The following is a 13,493-nucleotide window of genomic DNA, read 5'->3' as shown; positions in this document are numbered from 1 at the left end:
CTGCCATGCTGATTATGATGTACAATTTGATGAATAGTGAAGAACTGAATGCATACAATCCACGTTGTACTGAAAGCAAATGCTTTCTTTCTATTCAATGGGCTGTGCTCGTTTCAAGACTAAGACCTCAAACGGCCTGGGAAATAATGTTTTTCAGTGTTGTGGGTACACCAGACAGACCCCTTTCTTTGTTGAGAGCACCAAGATCGACCTACCACATAGTCCCGTGAATTTCCCCTTACCTCGGAAGGCCATATAATCAAGATTCCTACTTGCTCTTGCCAGGAATCTCATGGTGGTCTGTGCAATGTACTCTTAAAAGTACTTTTAAGCAACCTTACAGTTTATATTAAAGTGGCTTCTGCTGCATCCTTTCCTGCATTGATCGCCATTTGTTGTGTTGTATCTCTTCTTTCAGGTGTTTGGTTTCCTCAATCTGATTCTATGGTGTGGAAATGCCTGGTTTGTGTACAAGGAAACCAGCTGGCACGCTGAACCAGAGCAGCATCAGGATCCGGAAAATGTGGCTCCACCCGCTCAAAATCCATAAGCAGCATTTGAAAGATTGTTGAGGCAGGTGTTTACAACCTCTACGATACAATTCGTATTGCTTATAACACTGCAGAAACGTTTTTGGGAAATTCTATTATACCTGTTGTATTTGCTGTTTGTGCTGCTGTATCATGTGCCTTTCCTGAGCTCGGGTGAGAGGGAGAGAAGTGAAAAAGAATGTGTGTAGATAAATTTAAGTGTTGAAGTTTCCAATGAAAGGATGTTTGGAGATATATTGTTAATAAAACCATTACACCGCAAGCACGTAATACTGTGCAGCCCTTTCAGAATAGGGCTAACGTGGAGCTATTTTCTCCGTGTTGCTGTTCCCTGCAGAGTATTTTATCATGTATGCGTGAAAGGAACAGTAGGTGACTATTTGCCAAATGTACTGTTCTCCTATCTCAATGTGGTGGCAGGTTTGAAAGAAAAATTGTATGTATCAAGCCATTATGGGATATAGAAACCCCCCATTTCTGATTATGACATACAATTTGATTAGTAATGAACCATTGAATGCATACAATCCACATTGTACTGAAAGTAAATGTTTTTGCATACAAGACATGTTTCTCTTTAATGGGCTGTGCTTTACAGCAACATTTAAAACATTGTATTGAAGAGCATTTTTTCCACATTTCTCCAGATGTCTCATTTTGTTCTGTTTTCTACAGAAATTGAATTGATGCTTTGGGGGTATTTTCACAGGTGCTGAGTCATCACTTTCTTTGCTTCAAGATAGCCACATTTTCACGTATCGTATAGTTCTACCCTAGGTTGGTCTAATCTTTTCTACTTGAGGAAAATGGCAAACGTAATTGTCCTTGTTGCTCACATTCAGCGTAAATGGCAAAATGAAGGTTTAGTTCAACTTGAAAATATTGATGCATCCACATCCTAGCTTGCTTATCATCTCACAATCTTACACTGCTTTTGCTTCTGACTGCTGCTATCATTGACAAAGAATTGCCAGCAGAATACCAAATGTATTTCAGCTTTTTTTTTTCTTACATACACTGCTTCTGTGTTTTTTTAAATTTGGAACTATACTTTTGTGTGTTAATCATCTGCCCGACTAGAAGCTTGTGGAGGAAGGAGGAGAGTGAAAAAGAGATTAAAACACTGACTTGCCACAGATCTCCTTCATCTGTTTGTCGATGTAACAAAAATTCCAAGCATTTGCTGAGCTGAAAAATAAATAAGAGGTTCTGGTGACAAAGACCCTTTTGTGTTTTATATATATATATATACATATACATATATATATATATATATATATATATATATATATATATATAAATGTTGCTGAAGCAAATTGGTTAATAGCACACAGTCAAACTTAATTGTGTCATAATTTTTTTTAAACTTTTATTAAAGTCTGAGTTGTACAATTGTTATTTGTACTTTCCTTGCATTATTTTTTTATCATCCCCACACTTGTGGGAATCATTTTGTGTGCTTTTTTAAAATGTTGAATCGCTGGAACTTTGAGTGTAGTGGGCCATATGAAAATATCTTTTGGGTTCTCGCGCATCTTGTATGCGGTTTCTGGTTTTAACACACACGCACACGGGTTTGTTATTTTACACTGCACAAGCCTGTAAATCTTTTGTTAGTTATCAGAAGCGAGCACTCTTTTGAAAACAAAAGTCAACTAATGAACGCGTATCAGTGCCTGTGTGGAGGATGATGGGGAGGCAAATTCTCAGCATGTATAAAATGGCACTGAGCAACAGAGACAAATGCTCATTGTTCCTTTAGATCTCCAAACAAATACTTTCCATTGTTACTGCGTTCTGTTATTTGTAACTAAACTTGGCTAATTTTTAATCGGTTCATGAGCCAAATCACATCATGGTGACCATTTCTGAAGGGTATCGTGGGCTGCAAAATGGCACAATCAATTCAATGTAGTGCAACAGATGACTGCCTTTGTTGCTGTTATCTCTAGGCAAGGCATGTGATCGTATACCAACACAATATCTCAGTGTAAATTTAATTTTTGATGCACTGCTGTTTAAATGTTTTATTTTTCTGTTACATTCTAAGCCTTATTTTAACGGAGCAAGGGGGTTTCAGTTTCAGTTTAGTTTATTGTCACAAAGGTACAGTGAAAAGCTTTTGTGGTGCCACGTGTGAAGGTTGAAGGGGCGGCACGGTGGCGCAGCGGTAGAGTTGCTGCCTTACAGCGCCAGAGACCCGGGTTCAATCCTGGCTACGGGTACTGTCTGTACGGAGCTTTCACATTCTCCCTGTGACCGCGTGCACTTTCTCCAGGTGCTCCGGTTTCCACCCACACCCACAGGGTTGTAGGTTATTTGGCTTTGGTTAAATTGTAAATCCTCTCTCTTGTGCAGGCTGGTGCTAGTGTTGGGGGTGACCAATGGTCGGCACAGACTCGGTGGGCCGCGGGGTCTGTTTTCAGGCTGAATCTCTAAAATAAACTCTAAAGGATGAAAGGGATTGTAGTCTTCAGCATTGCTTAGATTAGGTGTTGGTGTTCAGCACAGGCAAACAATTGCTGAATTCAGAGCATCTGCAAATTGGCTAGGAAATTGATTCAAAAGCCATTTCCTTTAAGAATAAAAATCTATACATTTTAAGAATGTTTACAGTTTAGTTTATCCCGTGCACAGAGGTACAGTAAAAAGCTTTATGTAACACACATGTAACCACAGTGCTGTGTTTAATCTGCTGTCCTGAGGTTTAGAGGCTTCAACTTGTTGAGTTTGGTGCTTCAAATACATGTAGATGTCCAATAAGTGCTATTTAAATCTAGTGAGACACTGGTGTAAATTTTGAGCGCCTGAGAGATTATTCCATAACCATTTTATTCCAAGTTCTGTATATGCAATTAAGCTTTAATTTCACAGTCTGCAAAATCTGCCAGGGCTTCCTCAGAAACCTGATCAACCATGTTGCCAAGTCACGATTTGAGAAAGTCTTTTAACTTAAAACTTGTAAGGCTTTTCCCAAGAGTCAAACCACATTGGTCTGGATCTGGTCTAATGTTTAGCGGCATTGCATGGCGGTGGAATTGGCCGTACACAATTGGAGTGGATCGAATGGCCTCCTGTGCATGATTAGGCATCTACTGTTCCAAGGCTGTGTACAGGGATGCAGAATGAGTGGTTCTTGCTGTATGCCAGCTTTATCTAATAAGCTCCTTCCATTCTAGCTGCCACAGGCAAATTGGAATAATGTTTGAGCACATCCCCTTGTGCACTGTCCCAGATCAATAGAAAATTACTGATGGACTTTGTACACAACTTGCAGACATAAATCATGAGGCTAAAGAGAGCCAGATATTTATTTACGACTAGCTGAAGGAACAGTCAAGAGCAGAGAGATCCATTCAGTAGAAAATAAAACAAAATAACCAGCGTGGTTGGAGAATGTGCTAAGTTCAAAGTCTGGAAAATGTAAGCCTAGCATCAGGAGAAATTATTCTAAAGAATTTGTCACAGCATTGTAACTTCAAGCTCTCCTGGGTCACATACTGTGAGATAAGGTTTGTGTGTAGACTAACAGGGACCACACCCCATCCAACTGATTATTCACACAAGATCCCAACATCAGAACCGGCATGAAGATAGTTACAGTCTGAAGAAGGGTCTCGACCCAAGACGTTACCTTTTCCTTTTCTCCTGAGATGCTGTCTACTCACTGAGTTACTCCAGCTTTTTGTGTCTATCTTCAGTTACTTCTTTGAAATCGGCTTCGAGGAATGCCAAAGGATTTCAGCTGGAACAGGACGTGGGTATAAATGCACTGCACAAGCAAGCGTTTAAGAAAAACAGCACAAACATAAGATACACGAGCAACATGGGAGTGAATGTGAGGTTATCCACTTTGGGGGCAATAACAAGGAGGCAGATTATTATCTCAATGGTGTCCGATTAGGTAAAGGGGAAGTTCAACGAGACCTGGGTGTCCTTGTACACCAGTCACTGAAAGTAAGCGTGCAGGTACAGCACGCAGTGAAGAAAGCTAATGGCATGTTGGCTTTCATAATGAGAGGATTTGAGTATAGGTGCAAGGAGGTCCTTCTGCAGTTGTATATGGCCCTGGTGAGACCACATCTGGAGTAGGGCGTGCAGATTTGGTCTCCTAATTAGAGGAAGAATGTCCTTGCTATTGAGGCAGTGTAGCGTAGGTTCACGAGGTTAATCCCCGGGATGGTGCGACTGTCATATGTTTAAAGATTGGAAAGACTGGGCTTGTATTCACTGGAGTTTAGAAGGATGAGAGGGGATCTTATAGAGACGTATAAAATTATAAATGGACTGGACAAACTAGATAGAAACATAGAAAATAGGTGCAGGAGTAGGCCATTCGGCCCTTCGAGCCTGCACCGCCATTCAATATGATCATGGGCTGATCATCCAACTAGATGCAGGAAAATTGTTCCCAATGTTGGGGGAGTCCAGAACCAGGGGCCACCGTCTAAGAATAATGAGGAGGCCGATTAAAGCTGAGGTGAGAAGAAACTTTTTCACCCAGAGAGTTGTGAATTTGTGGAATTCTCTGCCACAGAAGGCAGTAGAGGCCAATTCACTGGATGAATTTAAAAGTGAGTTAGATAGAGCTCTAGGGGCTAGTGGAATTAAGGGATATGGGGAGAAGGCAGGCACAGGTTACTGATTGCAGATGATCAGCCATGATCACAATGCCAAATGGCCTCCTGCACCTATTTTCTACATTTCTATGAAATGTGAGTCCTTGGAACAGTGGTCACCGTGTTAATAGGAATCAGTCAACATAAAACTGCCAGTCCAGGGCAAAATGAAAGGCAATGGGATGCTATAAGTGCAGGACACAAAAGCAATAATTATGATCTCTCAGTCTAAAGAGAAAACTTTAACTCAGACTCATGGCAGTCATAGTTTATTGTCAGATGTACCGATGTACAGTGAAAAGCTTTTTGTTGCGTGCTATCATGTCTAAGGGAAATAATCACATCAGACACCCACATAAGGCAGACCACGTAATAGAATCAGAGTCATAGAGCTATACAACTTGATCAGGGGTTACTTGAAGTTAGAGAAATCAATATTCATACCATTGAGTTGTTACGCAAAATATGAGGTGCTATTCATCCAATTGGTTTTGGCCTCATTCTGACAATGGAGGAGGCCCAGAGCAGAAAGGTCAGTGTGGGAATGAGAAGGGGAGTTAAAGTGTTTGGCAACCGGGAGATGGTGTAGGCCAAGGCTGACTGAGCAAAGGTGATTCCCATTATGATCTTTCTGTCCTGGGCCTCCTCCATTGTCACCAGAGTGAGGACAAAATCCAAATTGGATTGAAGGCAATGATCTGCGCTGCCTATTTAAATATCTGGCACTCCGGCACCCCTCAGTGGTTTTCCCTGAAATAACAGTTTATATATATATATATATTTAAAAAATTGCGTTTTTTTTTTTTATCAGGAAAAATGCAAGAGAAAAATCCTATAAATTACCACATAAGGGTTTATAAATGAGCACTCTTTACTCTATAGGTTAATGTTCATGATGTTGGACCTATTTAAGCTTGTTTCACGAGCAAAACTGCTGCTTAAAAATGGCTTTGCACGCGTTTTGAAGTGAATTATCTGTCGAAGTCCTACCCATTGGGAATTCTGTCTCTGTTAATCTGATCACATGCTAGGAAACTGCCTTTTAAAAAAACAAAACTCAAATTTCCCCACATGTAAAATTTAGATAATTGCTCCACTTAATTCCAAGCACAAATGAAACAAATACTGAAAATGTTTCCAGCTCATTTTTTAATTTCTAAAATAAACTTTATTCATATACAAAACAGATACTGGGTATGCAGGGACTGGAGGTATATGCATCACGTGCGGGCAGTTGAAATGGATTTATCTTGGCATTATGTTCGGCACACACACGACGCCAAAGTGCTGCACTTTTCTATGTTCTATGATTACAAATCAATAGCACTGTAATTGATTTTGGCACATCAAATTTATTCCAATTTAAATAGGTTCTGAGTAATAATATACAATTATCGAATATATATTAAGGTTAATAAATTATAATTATAATATAAACATATTTCTAGTCCCCAAAAAAGCAGTAAGTTCACGAAACATTGTAAACCTGAGTTCCGAATGTGTGACTAATCTGCATTCACAGGTAACATGCAGTAAAATCTCTAATGGATGCACAGAAGCACAATCAGTCTTTGTCAGTGAAGCACTTCAGGTGATGTTAGGACAGGTAAATGCAACCTTGGTTTAAGGTTAGTTTAAGGTTTAATTCAAGGTGTTCGGGGCTTGTTACAGGAAGGGAGATGCAGACACAAGGAACTCAGGTGCTGGTTCAGACCTAACATGTCCCCTATCCATGTTCTCTGCTGCCTGACCTGCTGAGTTACTCCAGCACATTGTGTTTCTTTGAAGGAAGAAAAGATCTAGTAATTCAGAAGTAATCACACAGCAAAATCAACAATGAATTAAACAGTTACAGCTTAATATGTTCCCTATATCAATATTTTTTTGCTGCAAATATATTGCTTTAATGACTTTCAATTGATGAGATATTTCATTCAACAAACATGCTTTTCAAACTCATTGAACTGTTAAAGGGATTCAGCAGATTCCATCAAAGTAGTAATCCAATGCCCAGATAAGGAACCATAGCTATCAGAGATGTTTTCCATTAATTAAACCTCGGTTTTTATTTTTATTTTCATTTAGGATCTCAAGATCAACTTGGCATCAATGGAAGAAAGGTATTTTGTTAACCAGTTACCTGAGCCTAATTTACTGAGGGATGCCTGCAATGAGGTAGACACAAGGAGTTGCAGATGACGTTTACAAAAAAGACACAAAGTGCTGGAGTAACTCAGCAGGTCAGGCAGCATCTCTGGAGGACATGGATAGGTGATGTTTTGGGTTGGGGCCCTTTTTCCCAAAACGTCCCCTATCCGTGTTCTCTGTAGGTTGCTGCTTGACCCACCGAATTACACAATTTGTGTCTCTTTTTGCCTGCAATGATGTTCTGGGGCAGGAAATTATTGAAAGAATTTCTACCTTCTGTGGTTCCCTCTGCGTTTCCTTTGAATTAGCAAATGCCAGGAGGTAGAGCTATCAATAGAATTTCCTTTATTTGAAGGTAGCTATTGTAAATTAAATTGCAGTGTCTGACAGTGGCACAGCACCACAGTTGCTGCCTTACAGTGCCAGAGACCCGGGTTAGACACTGACTACAGGTGCTCTCAGTACGAAGTTTGTACGTTCTCCCGTGGCCTGAGTGGATTTTCTCCCTTTTACTCCAAAGGCGTGCACGTTTTGTAGATTAATTGACAATTTGCAGGTTAGATGGCTTCAGTAAAATTGTAAATTGTGTGGGATAGTGTTAGTGTATGGGAACCGCTGGGCGGCGTGGACTCGGTGGGCCGGAAGGTCTTTCTCCACTCTGTATCTCTAAACTCAAAACTCTAAACTCATTGAACCTAAATATGATCCAAAGAATTTTGAGTTTGAGATGGTGCTGGTATATGCGGTGCAACTTTGACCTGTTTCCCAAGTTTAGGAGGGGGTTTCGACGAAGGTTGGTCACCGGGCACATTCGGCAGTGTATTCTTGCCTTCATGGCCCTCCTTCACGTTGCCCTGTGTTGTAAAAGTAGTCGTCTCGTTGGTCTTGATGACGTTGGGCCTAACAATAAGGGTTTCATCTCCAGCATTGCCGTAATCCTTCATGGGCAGCTTTGTATCCTTCCAGCGTCTGGCACCAGAGTTTGTGTTGTATTGGTACACGTTGCCTGTGACTGAAACATTGAGGTAAACATTAAGCAGCAGCAGATTTCCAAGAGGTTGTGAATTAGTTATTTTTGAGGCTGTACTGGCAGCTGTACAATAATATGATAAGAAGCCTCAGCTTTATAGAAAATTGAGTTAAAAAACAGTCATGTCAATGGAAAAGCTGGTAAGGGGCTCAAAAGGGGTGGTGGCGCAGCGGTAGAGTTGCCGCCTTACAGCGCCAGAGACCCAGGTTCGATCCTGACTAAGGGGGCTGTCTGTATGGAGTTTGTTCGTTCTCCCCGTGACCGCGTGGGTTTTTTTCCGGGTGCTCCGGTTTCCTCCCACATCCCAAAGACGTGCCGGTTTGTAGCGTGTGGGGCAGAACTAGTGGACGGGTGATCGCTGGTTGGCATGGACTCTGTGGTCCAAAAGGCCTGTTTCCACGCTGTATCTCTAAATGAAACTGAACTATTAAAACTAAACTGAGACGAAATGTTTGAAACCCACGATAACAAAGTTATTTTTCCTGCAGGATTTTCCATTATTTTTCCGCGAAAAAAATTCCAGAAGCCGTACAGCTTTGGAGGTCAGCGATAAGTTTAAAATGGCATAATCAGGTCATGAAATGGAAGAGAGAGGAGCACGAGTGGTCATTTGGTCCATCCAGCCTGCTGAAGATCACGGCTGATGTAGCTGATCTGAACTTTGGCCACTTTCCTGCGTGATGCCCAAAACACACGGCCCCCTCAAATACAATGGCCGCATACCTTTATAACCATTGAAGAGGTATTAAAGGTGCTTATTTACCTGGATCAACTGCTTCTCCGTTAAAGATTGCATTGCGCTTGATCATTTCCTGAAATGCAGAATATTTAGAGTCACAGATTGCAGGGCAATGAGGGGTGATCTTATAGAGGTATATAGATCATGAGAGGAATAGATAGGATAAATGCACAGTCTTTTACCCAGAGTTGGGGAATCAAGAAACAGAGGACACAGGTTGAAGGTGAGGGAGGGAAAGATTTAATAGGAACCTGAGCGGCAACGATTTCACATAGAAAATACGTACAGGAATAGGTCATTCGGCCCTTCGAGCCTGCACCGCCATTCAATATGATCATGGCTGATCATCCAACTCAGTATCCTGTACCTGCCTTCTCTCCATACCCCCTGCTCCCTTTAGCCACAAGGATGGGAGATATATGGATCAAACTGACAGAGGAGGTAATCGGGGCAGGTACTATCACAACATTAAAAAAACATTTGGACATGTACATGGATAGGATAGATTTAGAGGAACATGGGCCAAGCGCAGGTAGGTGGGACTAGTGTAGATGGGGCATGTTGGGCGGCACTCATAAGTTGTGCTGAAGGGCCTGTTTCCACGCTGTGTAACTGTTTTATATTTTGTTTGTTGATCTCTTGTGACTCAGCTTGTGGCTGAGTGATGATAGAGATCATACAGAAACATGGAGGTCATGAAAATGACCATTACATTCAAAATATGGGAAATTATATTTTGCATAGATACATTTTAGGAAGTATATTTGCTATGGGTAATGTTCAAATGTATAATTCTAAGTAATCGTTTAATTCATAAATATGCATCGATGTGCTAAACATTTTAAAAGGTCTATTTTAACATGTGTAGGAAGGAACTGCAAAGATAGACACAAAATGTTGGAGTAACTCAACGGTTCAGATGGCATCTCTGGAGAAAAAGAACAGGTAAAGTTTCAGGATGAACCCCTTCTTCAGACTGAGAGTCAGGGGGGAGAGAGAAACTAGAGGTATGAAAAGGTTCAGAACAAATCATACTTTTCATATGAAAAGTTTGCAAAACTTTCATACCTCTAGTTTTCCCTTTCCCTAGACTCTTAGTTGGAAGAAGGGTTTTTCGATCCAAAATGTCACTGTGGAGGGCAGACAGCCGGAAATGATAAAAATCAGAGATGTTCTGGGTGATAATGGCTTGGTGCTCATTTGTGGGGTCAAGGCCCAGGGGTAAGTATGAGGTGTCCGAGACCTGGTATCTGGACTCAGTCTGGTTGAGGTCAGTCCGACTCTACTAGAAGGTTTCCTATTTTTAAGACAGAGATAGATAGATTCTTGATTAGTACAGATGTCAGAGGTTATGGGGAGAACGCAGGAAAATGGGATTAGAAGGGAGAGATAGAACAGCCATGATTGAGTGACGGAGTAGACTTAATGGACCGAATGGCCTAATTCTATTCCTATTCCTTATGACCTTATTTCCACACTCGTGTGAACTTAAAAAGAATCCTCTGCATTATTCAAGTGAGAGCAAGGTTCTCCCTCCCTTCTCATATGTAATATTTATCATTGAATTAAAATAGTAACAATAAAGTGTCTAGTCATTGTTGTTCATAGCCACCTGCCGTTCACAAATTGTCTGCTATTTTAAAGATAAACACAAATTGCTGGAGTAACTCAGCGGATCAGGTGGCATCTCTGGAGAATGTTGGTTTATACCTCTTCAACCTGCAGATCCTGGTCCCACAGTCACCTCCTGGTGTGACTGGCAAGGATCCCAGGCAAAAAAAATAAATCAATAACTCAGCGGGACAGGCAGCACCTCTGGTGAAAATGGATAGGTGACGTTTCAGGTCAGGACGTCTAAACAGTATAACAGTATAACAGAGCTTTATTTGTCATTCGGTACCGAGGTACCGAACGAAACTTCGCCGCCACTTCCGCCACATCAAAGAAGGGTCTTTACACGAAACATCATCTATTGCTTTTTCTCCAGAGATGCTGCCTGTCCCGCTGAGTTACTATCTTCTATTTTGTGTCTATCTTCTATTTTTAACATGGTTGCTCCATTGACAAGATACTCAGGCAATGAAGCAACCATGTTTAAAAATAGACCTTTCCAAATGTCTATTTTTCAACAGGTATACTCAAATAAGAATTAGGTGTTTGAATAGGATTGATTTTTTTTTTGCCTGGGATCCTTGCCAGTCACACCAGGAGGTGACTGTGGGACCTGGACCTGCAGGTTGAAGAGTTTTGGTTTCATAACATCTCACCCCCAAATTTAAACTTATTTCACGGCACGATCGTATTTTGCAGAATTACTTTACATTTGCTGACTCAATTGTTAGCTCCATTGCCTTTGGTCTGGAACAACGTAGGGTCAAAGATCACAAAGCTAAGCACAAAGCTTAGGCTAAACATCCCAATAAAAATATCAATGGAGAGCACCTCTGCTTGAGATGTTGATGATAAACCAAGGCTATTTCTACACTCTTGTGAACTTAAAAGAATCCCCTGCATTATTCAAGTGAGAGCAAGGTTATCCCCCCTTTCTCATGTGTAATATTTATCATTGAATTAAAATAGTAAAAAATAAAGTATCTAGTCATTGTTGTTCGTAGGCACCTGCCGTTCACAAATTGTCTGCTATTTTAAAGATAGACACAAATTGCTGGAGTAACTCAGCGGATCAGGTGGCATCTCTGGAGAATGTTGGTTTATACCTCTTCAACCTGCAGATCCTGGTCCCACAGTCACCTCCTGGTGTGACTGGCAAGGATCCCAGGCAACAAAAAAAAACAATAACTCAGCGGGACAGGCAGCACCTCTGGTGAAAATGGATAGGTGACTTTTCAGGTCAGGACGTCTAAAGAAGGGTCTCGACCCGAAACGTCACCCATTCCTTCTCTCCAGAGGTGCTGCCTGTCCCGCTGAGTTACTCCAGCATTTTGTGTCTCCCTTCTTTACACTGCCTGACCCATTGAGTTACTCCTGCATTTTGTGTTTTTGATACATAAACCGGCATCTGCAGTTTCTTTTTATAACATTATACCAGTTTAATCCAGATAGGCTTTAGTTTTAATCTGATTTAGTTAAGTTAAGTTGTCATGTGGAATTGTAAACTTGCAGAAAAATGGCTGTGAAAGAAAATTCAAAGCGGCAATTTTTGACCATCCACTTGCCAAACTCTTCAAATAAAAAATACTTACCACAATCACATTGTGCTCCCTCTTCATCTTGGATTCTACATTTAACAAAGGATATGGTCACTCGCGTCATTGTATTGAGAGAGAACTATTAGTTCTATTAACATTGAAAAAGATTGAAAAAGCTTAAGGACTCACCTTGTTCTTCCACCCTGGAACAAGAAGGGAAAAGAAGATTAAAATTAAGACTCATAAAATTAATTAATAGTATTTTATGGCATGCTTATTTTTCTCTGTGCATTCAGACCTTCAAAAGTGGTGCTATAATCCAGCAACTATTTAACCAGGTTACTACCAGAAGAAGTTAAACCCGAAGATAAATAAATAATTCACATATTAAGTATTTTAACTAATAATGAAATAATGCACGACAGGTAGTTGCTTGATTGGACTGAACTGAATGATGAATGGAACTTACAGAGGCTTTATCGAGATCTTTGAAGACTTTGGTAAGGAGCGGATATACTTAGCCAAATGGTATGCCAAATATGTCAGCAGACCAAGCAGCAAGATACCACCCAAGGTGATGACAAATGGTGTGTACCAAGCATCTGCATTGTAGGTGTTTTGAGATAGTCTGATGTAGGTTATATTCGGCTGTGAACAAATGGAACAGGAACGGTTGGTTAGAAAATGCCAATGGCCAGAAATAAATAAGTTCATAAGTTTATGAGTTCACAAGTGATAGGAACAGAATTACACCATTCGGCTCATCAAGTCTACTCCGCCATTCAATCATGGCTGATCTCTCTCTCCCTCCTAACCCCATTCTCCTGCCTTCTCCCCATAACCCCTGACACCTGTACTAATCAAGAATCTCTCCCTTTAAAATATCCATTGACTTGGCCTCCACAGCCTCCTGTGGCAATGAATTCCACAGATTCACCACCCTCTGACTAAAGAAATTATTCCTCATCTCATTCCTAAAGGAACGTCTTTTAATTCTGAGGCTGTGATCCCTGGTCCTAGACTCTCCCATTGGTGGAAACATCCTCCCAACGTCCACTCTCTCCAGGCCTTTCAAATAACTTGCCAAGGTCTTCTGGATCTTTCAAGTCCAACATGAGACTGTAGTTTAGTTTAGAAACACAGGTTTAAAACAGACCCTTCGGCCCACTGAGTCCACGCCGACCATCAATCACTTGTTCACAATAGTTCTATGTTATCAAACCTCCTCATCAACTCGTTGCACATTAGCGGCAATTC

At 40.9% G+C, this 13,493-nt stretch overlaps 2 protein-coding genes across 2 annotated transcripts in view; one reads left to right on the top strand and one right to left on the bottom strand.

The window, feature by feature from the left end:
* Window positions 1-1,945, top strand: part of LOC144603558 (synaptophysin-like protein 1) — a 29,979-nt gene extending 28,034 nt beyond the window's left edge. The window contains exon 5 of the mRNA XM_078416935.1: window positions 419-1,945. Within this exon, the coding sequence (XP_078273061.1) occupies window positions 419-550 (132 nt within the window). The 3' untranslated portion in view covers window positions 551-1,945. The remainder of the gene's footprint in view (window positions 1-418) is intronic.
* Window positions 1,946-6,367: 4,422 nt separating this feature from the next.
* The window catches only part of LOC144603754 (cadherin-related family member 3-like), a 54,798-nt gene continuing 47,672 nt past the window's right edge, over window positions 6,368-13,493 (bottom strand). Inside the window, exons 15-19 of the mRNA XM_078417461.1 lie at window positions 12,706-12,884; window positions 12,426-12,439; window positions 12,291-12,325; window positions 9,112-9,160; window positions 6,368-8,330 (exon numbers count right to left, since the gene is read on the bottom strand). Of these exons, the coding sequence (XP_078273587.1) occupies window positions 8,014-8,330; window positions 9,112-9,160; window positions 12,291-12,325; window positions 12,426-12,439; window positions 12,706-12,884 (594 nt within the window). The 3' untranslated portion in view covers window positions 6,368-8,013. The remainder of the gene's footprint in view (window positions 8,331-9,111; window positions 9,161-12,290; window positions 12,326-12,425; window positions 12,440-12,705; window positions 12,885-13,493) is intronic.

Source organism: Rhinoraja longicauda, chromosome 20, assembly GCF_053455715.1.
Source record: "Rhinoraja longicauda isolate Sanriku21f chromosome 20, sRhiLon1.1, whole genome shotgun sequence".
Classification (NCBI taxonomy): Eukaryota; Metazoa; Chordata; class Chondrichthyes; order Rajiformes; family Arhynchobatidae; genus Rhinoraja; species Rhinoraja longicauda.
Note: the sequence above shows the minus strand (reverse complement) of the source record. Positions and strands in the feature narration are given on the sequence as shown.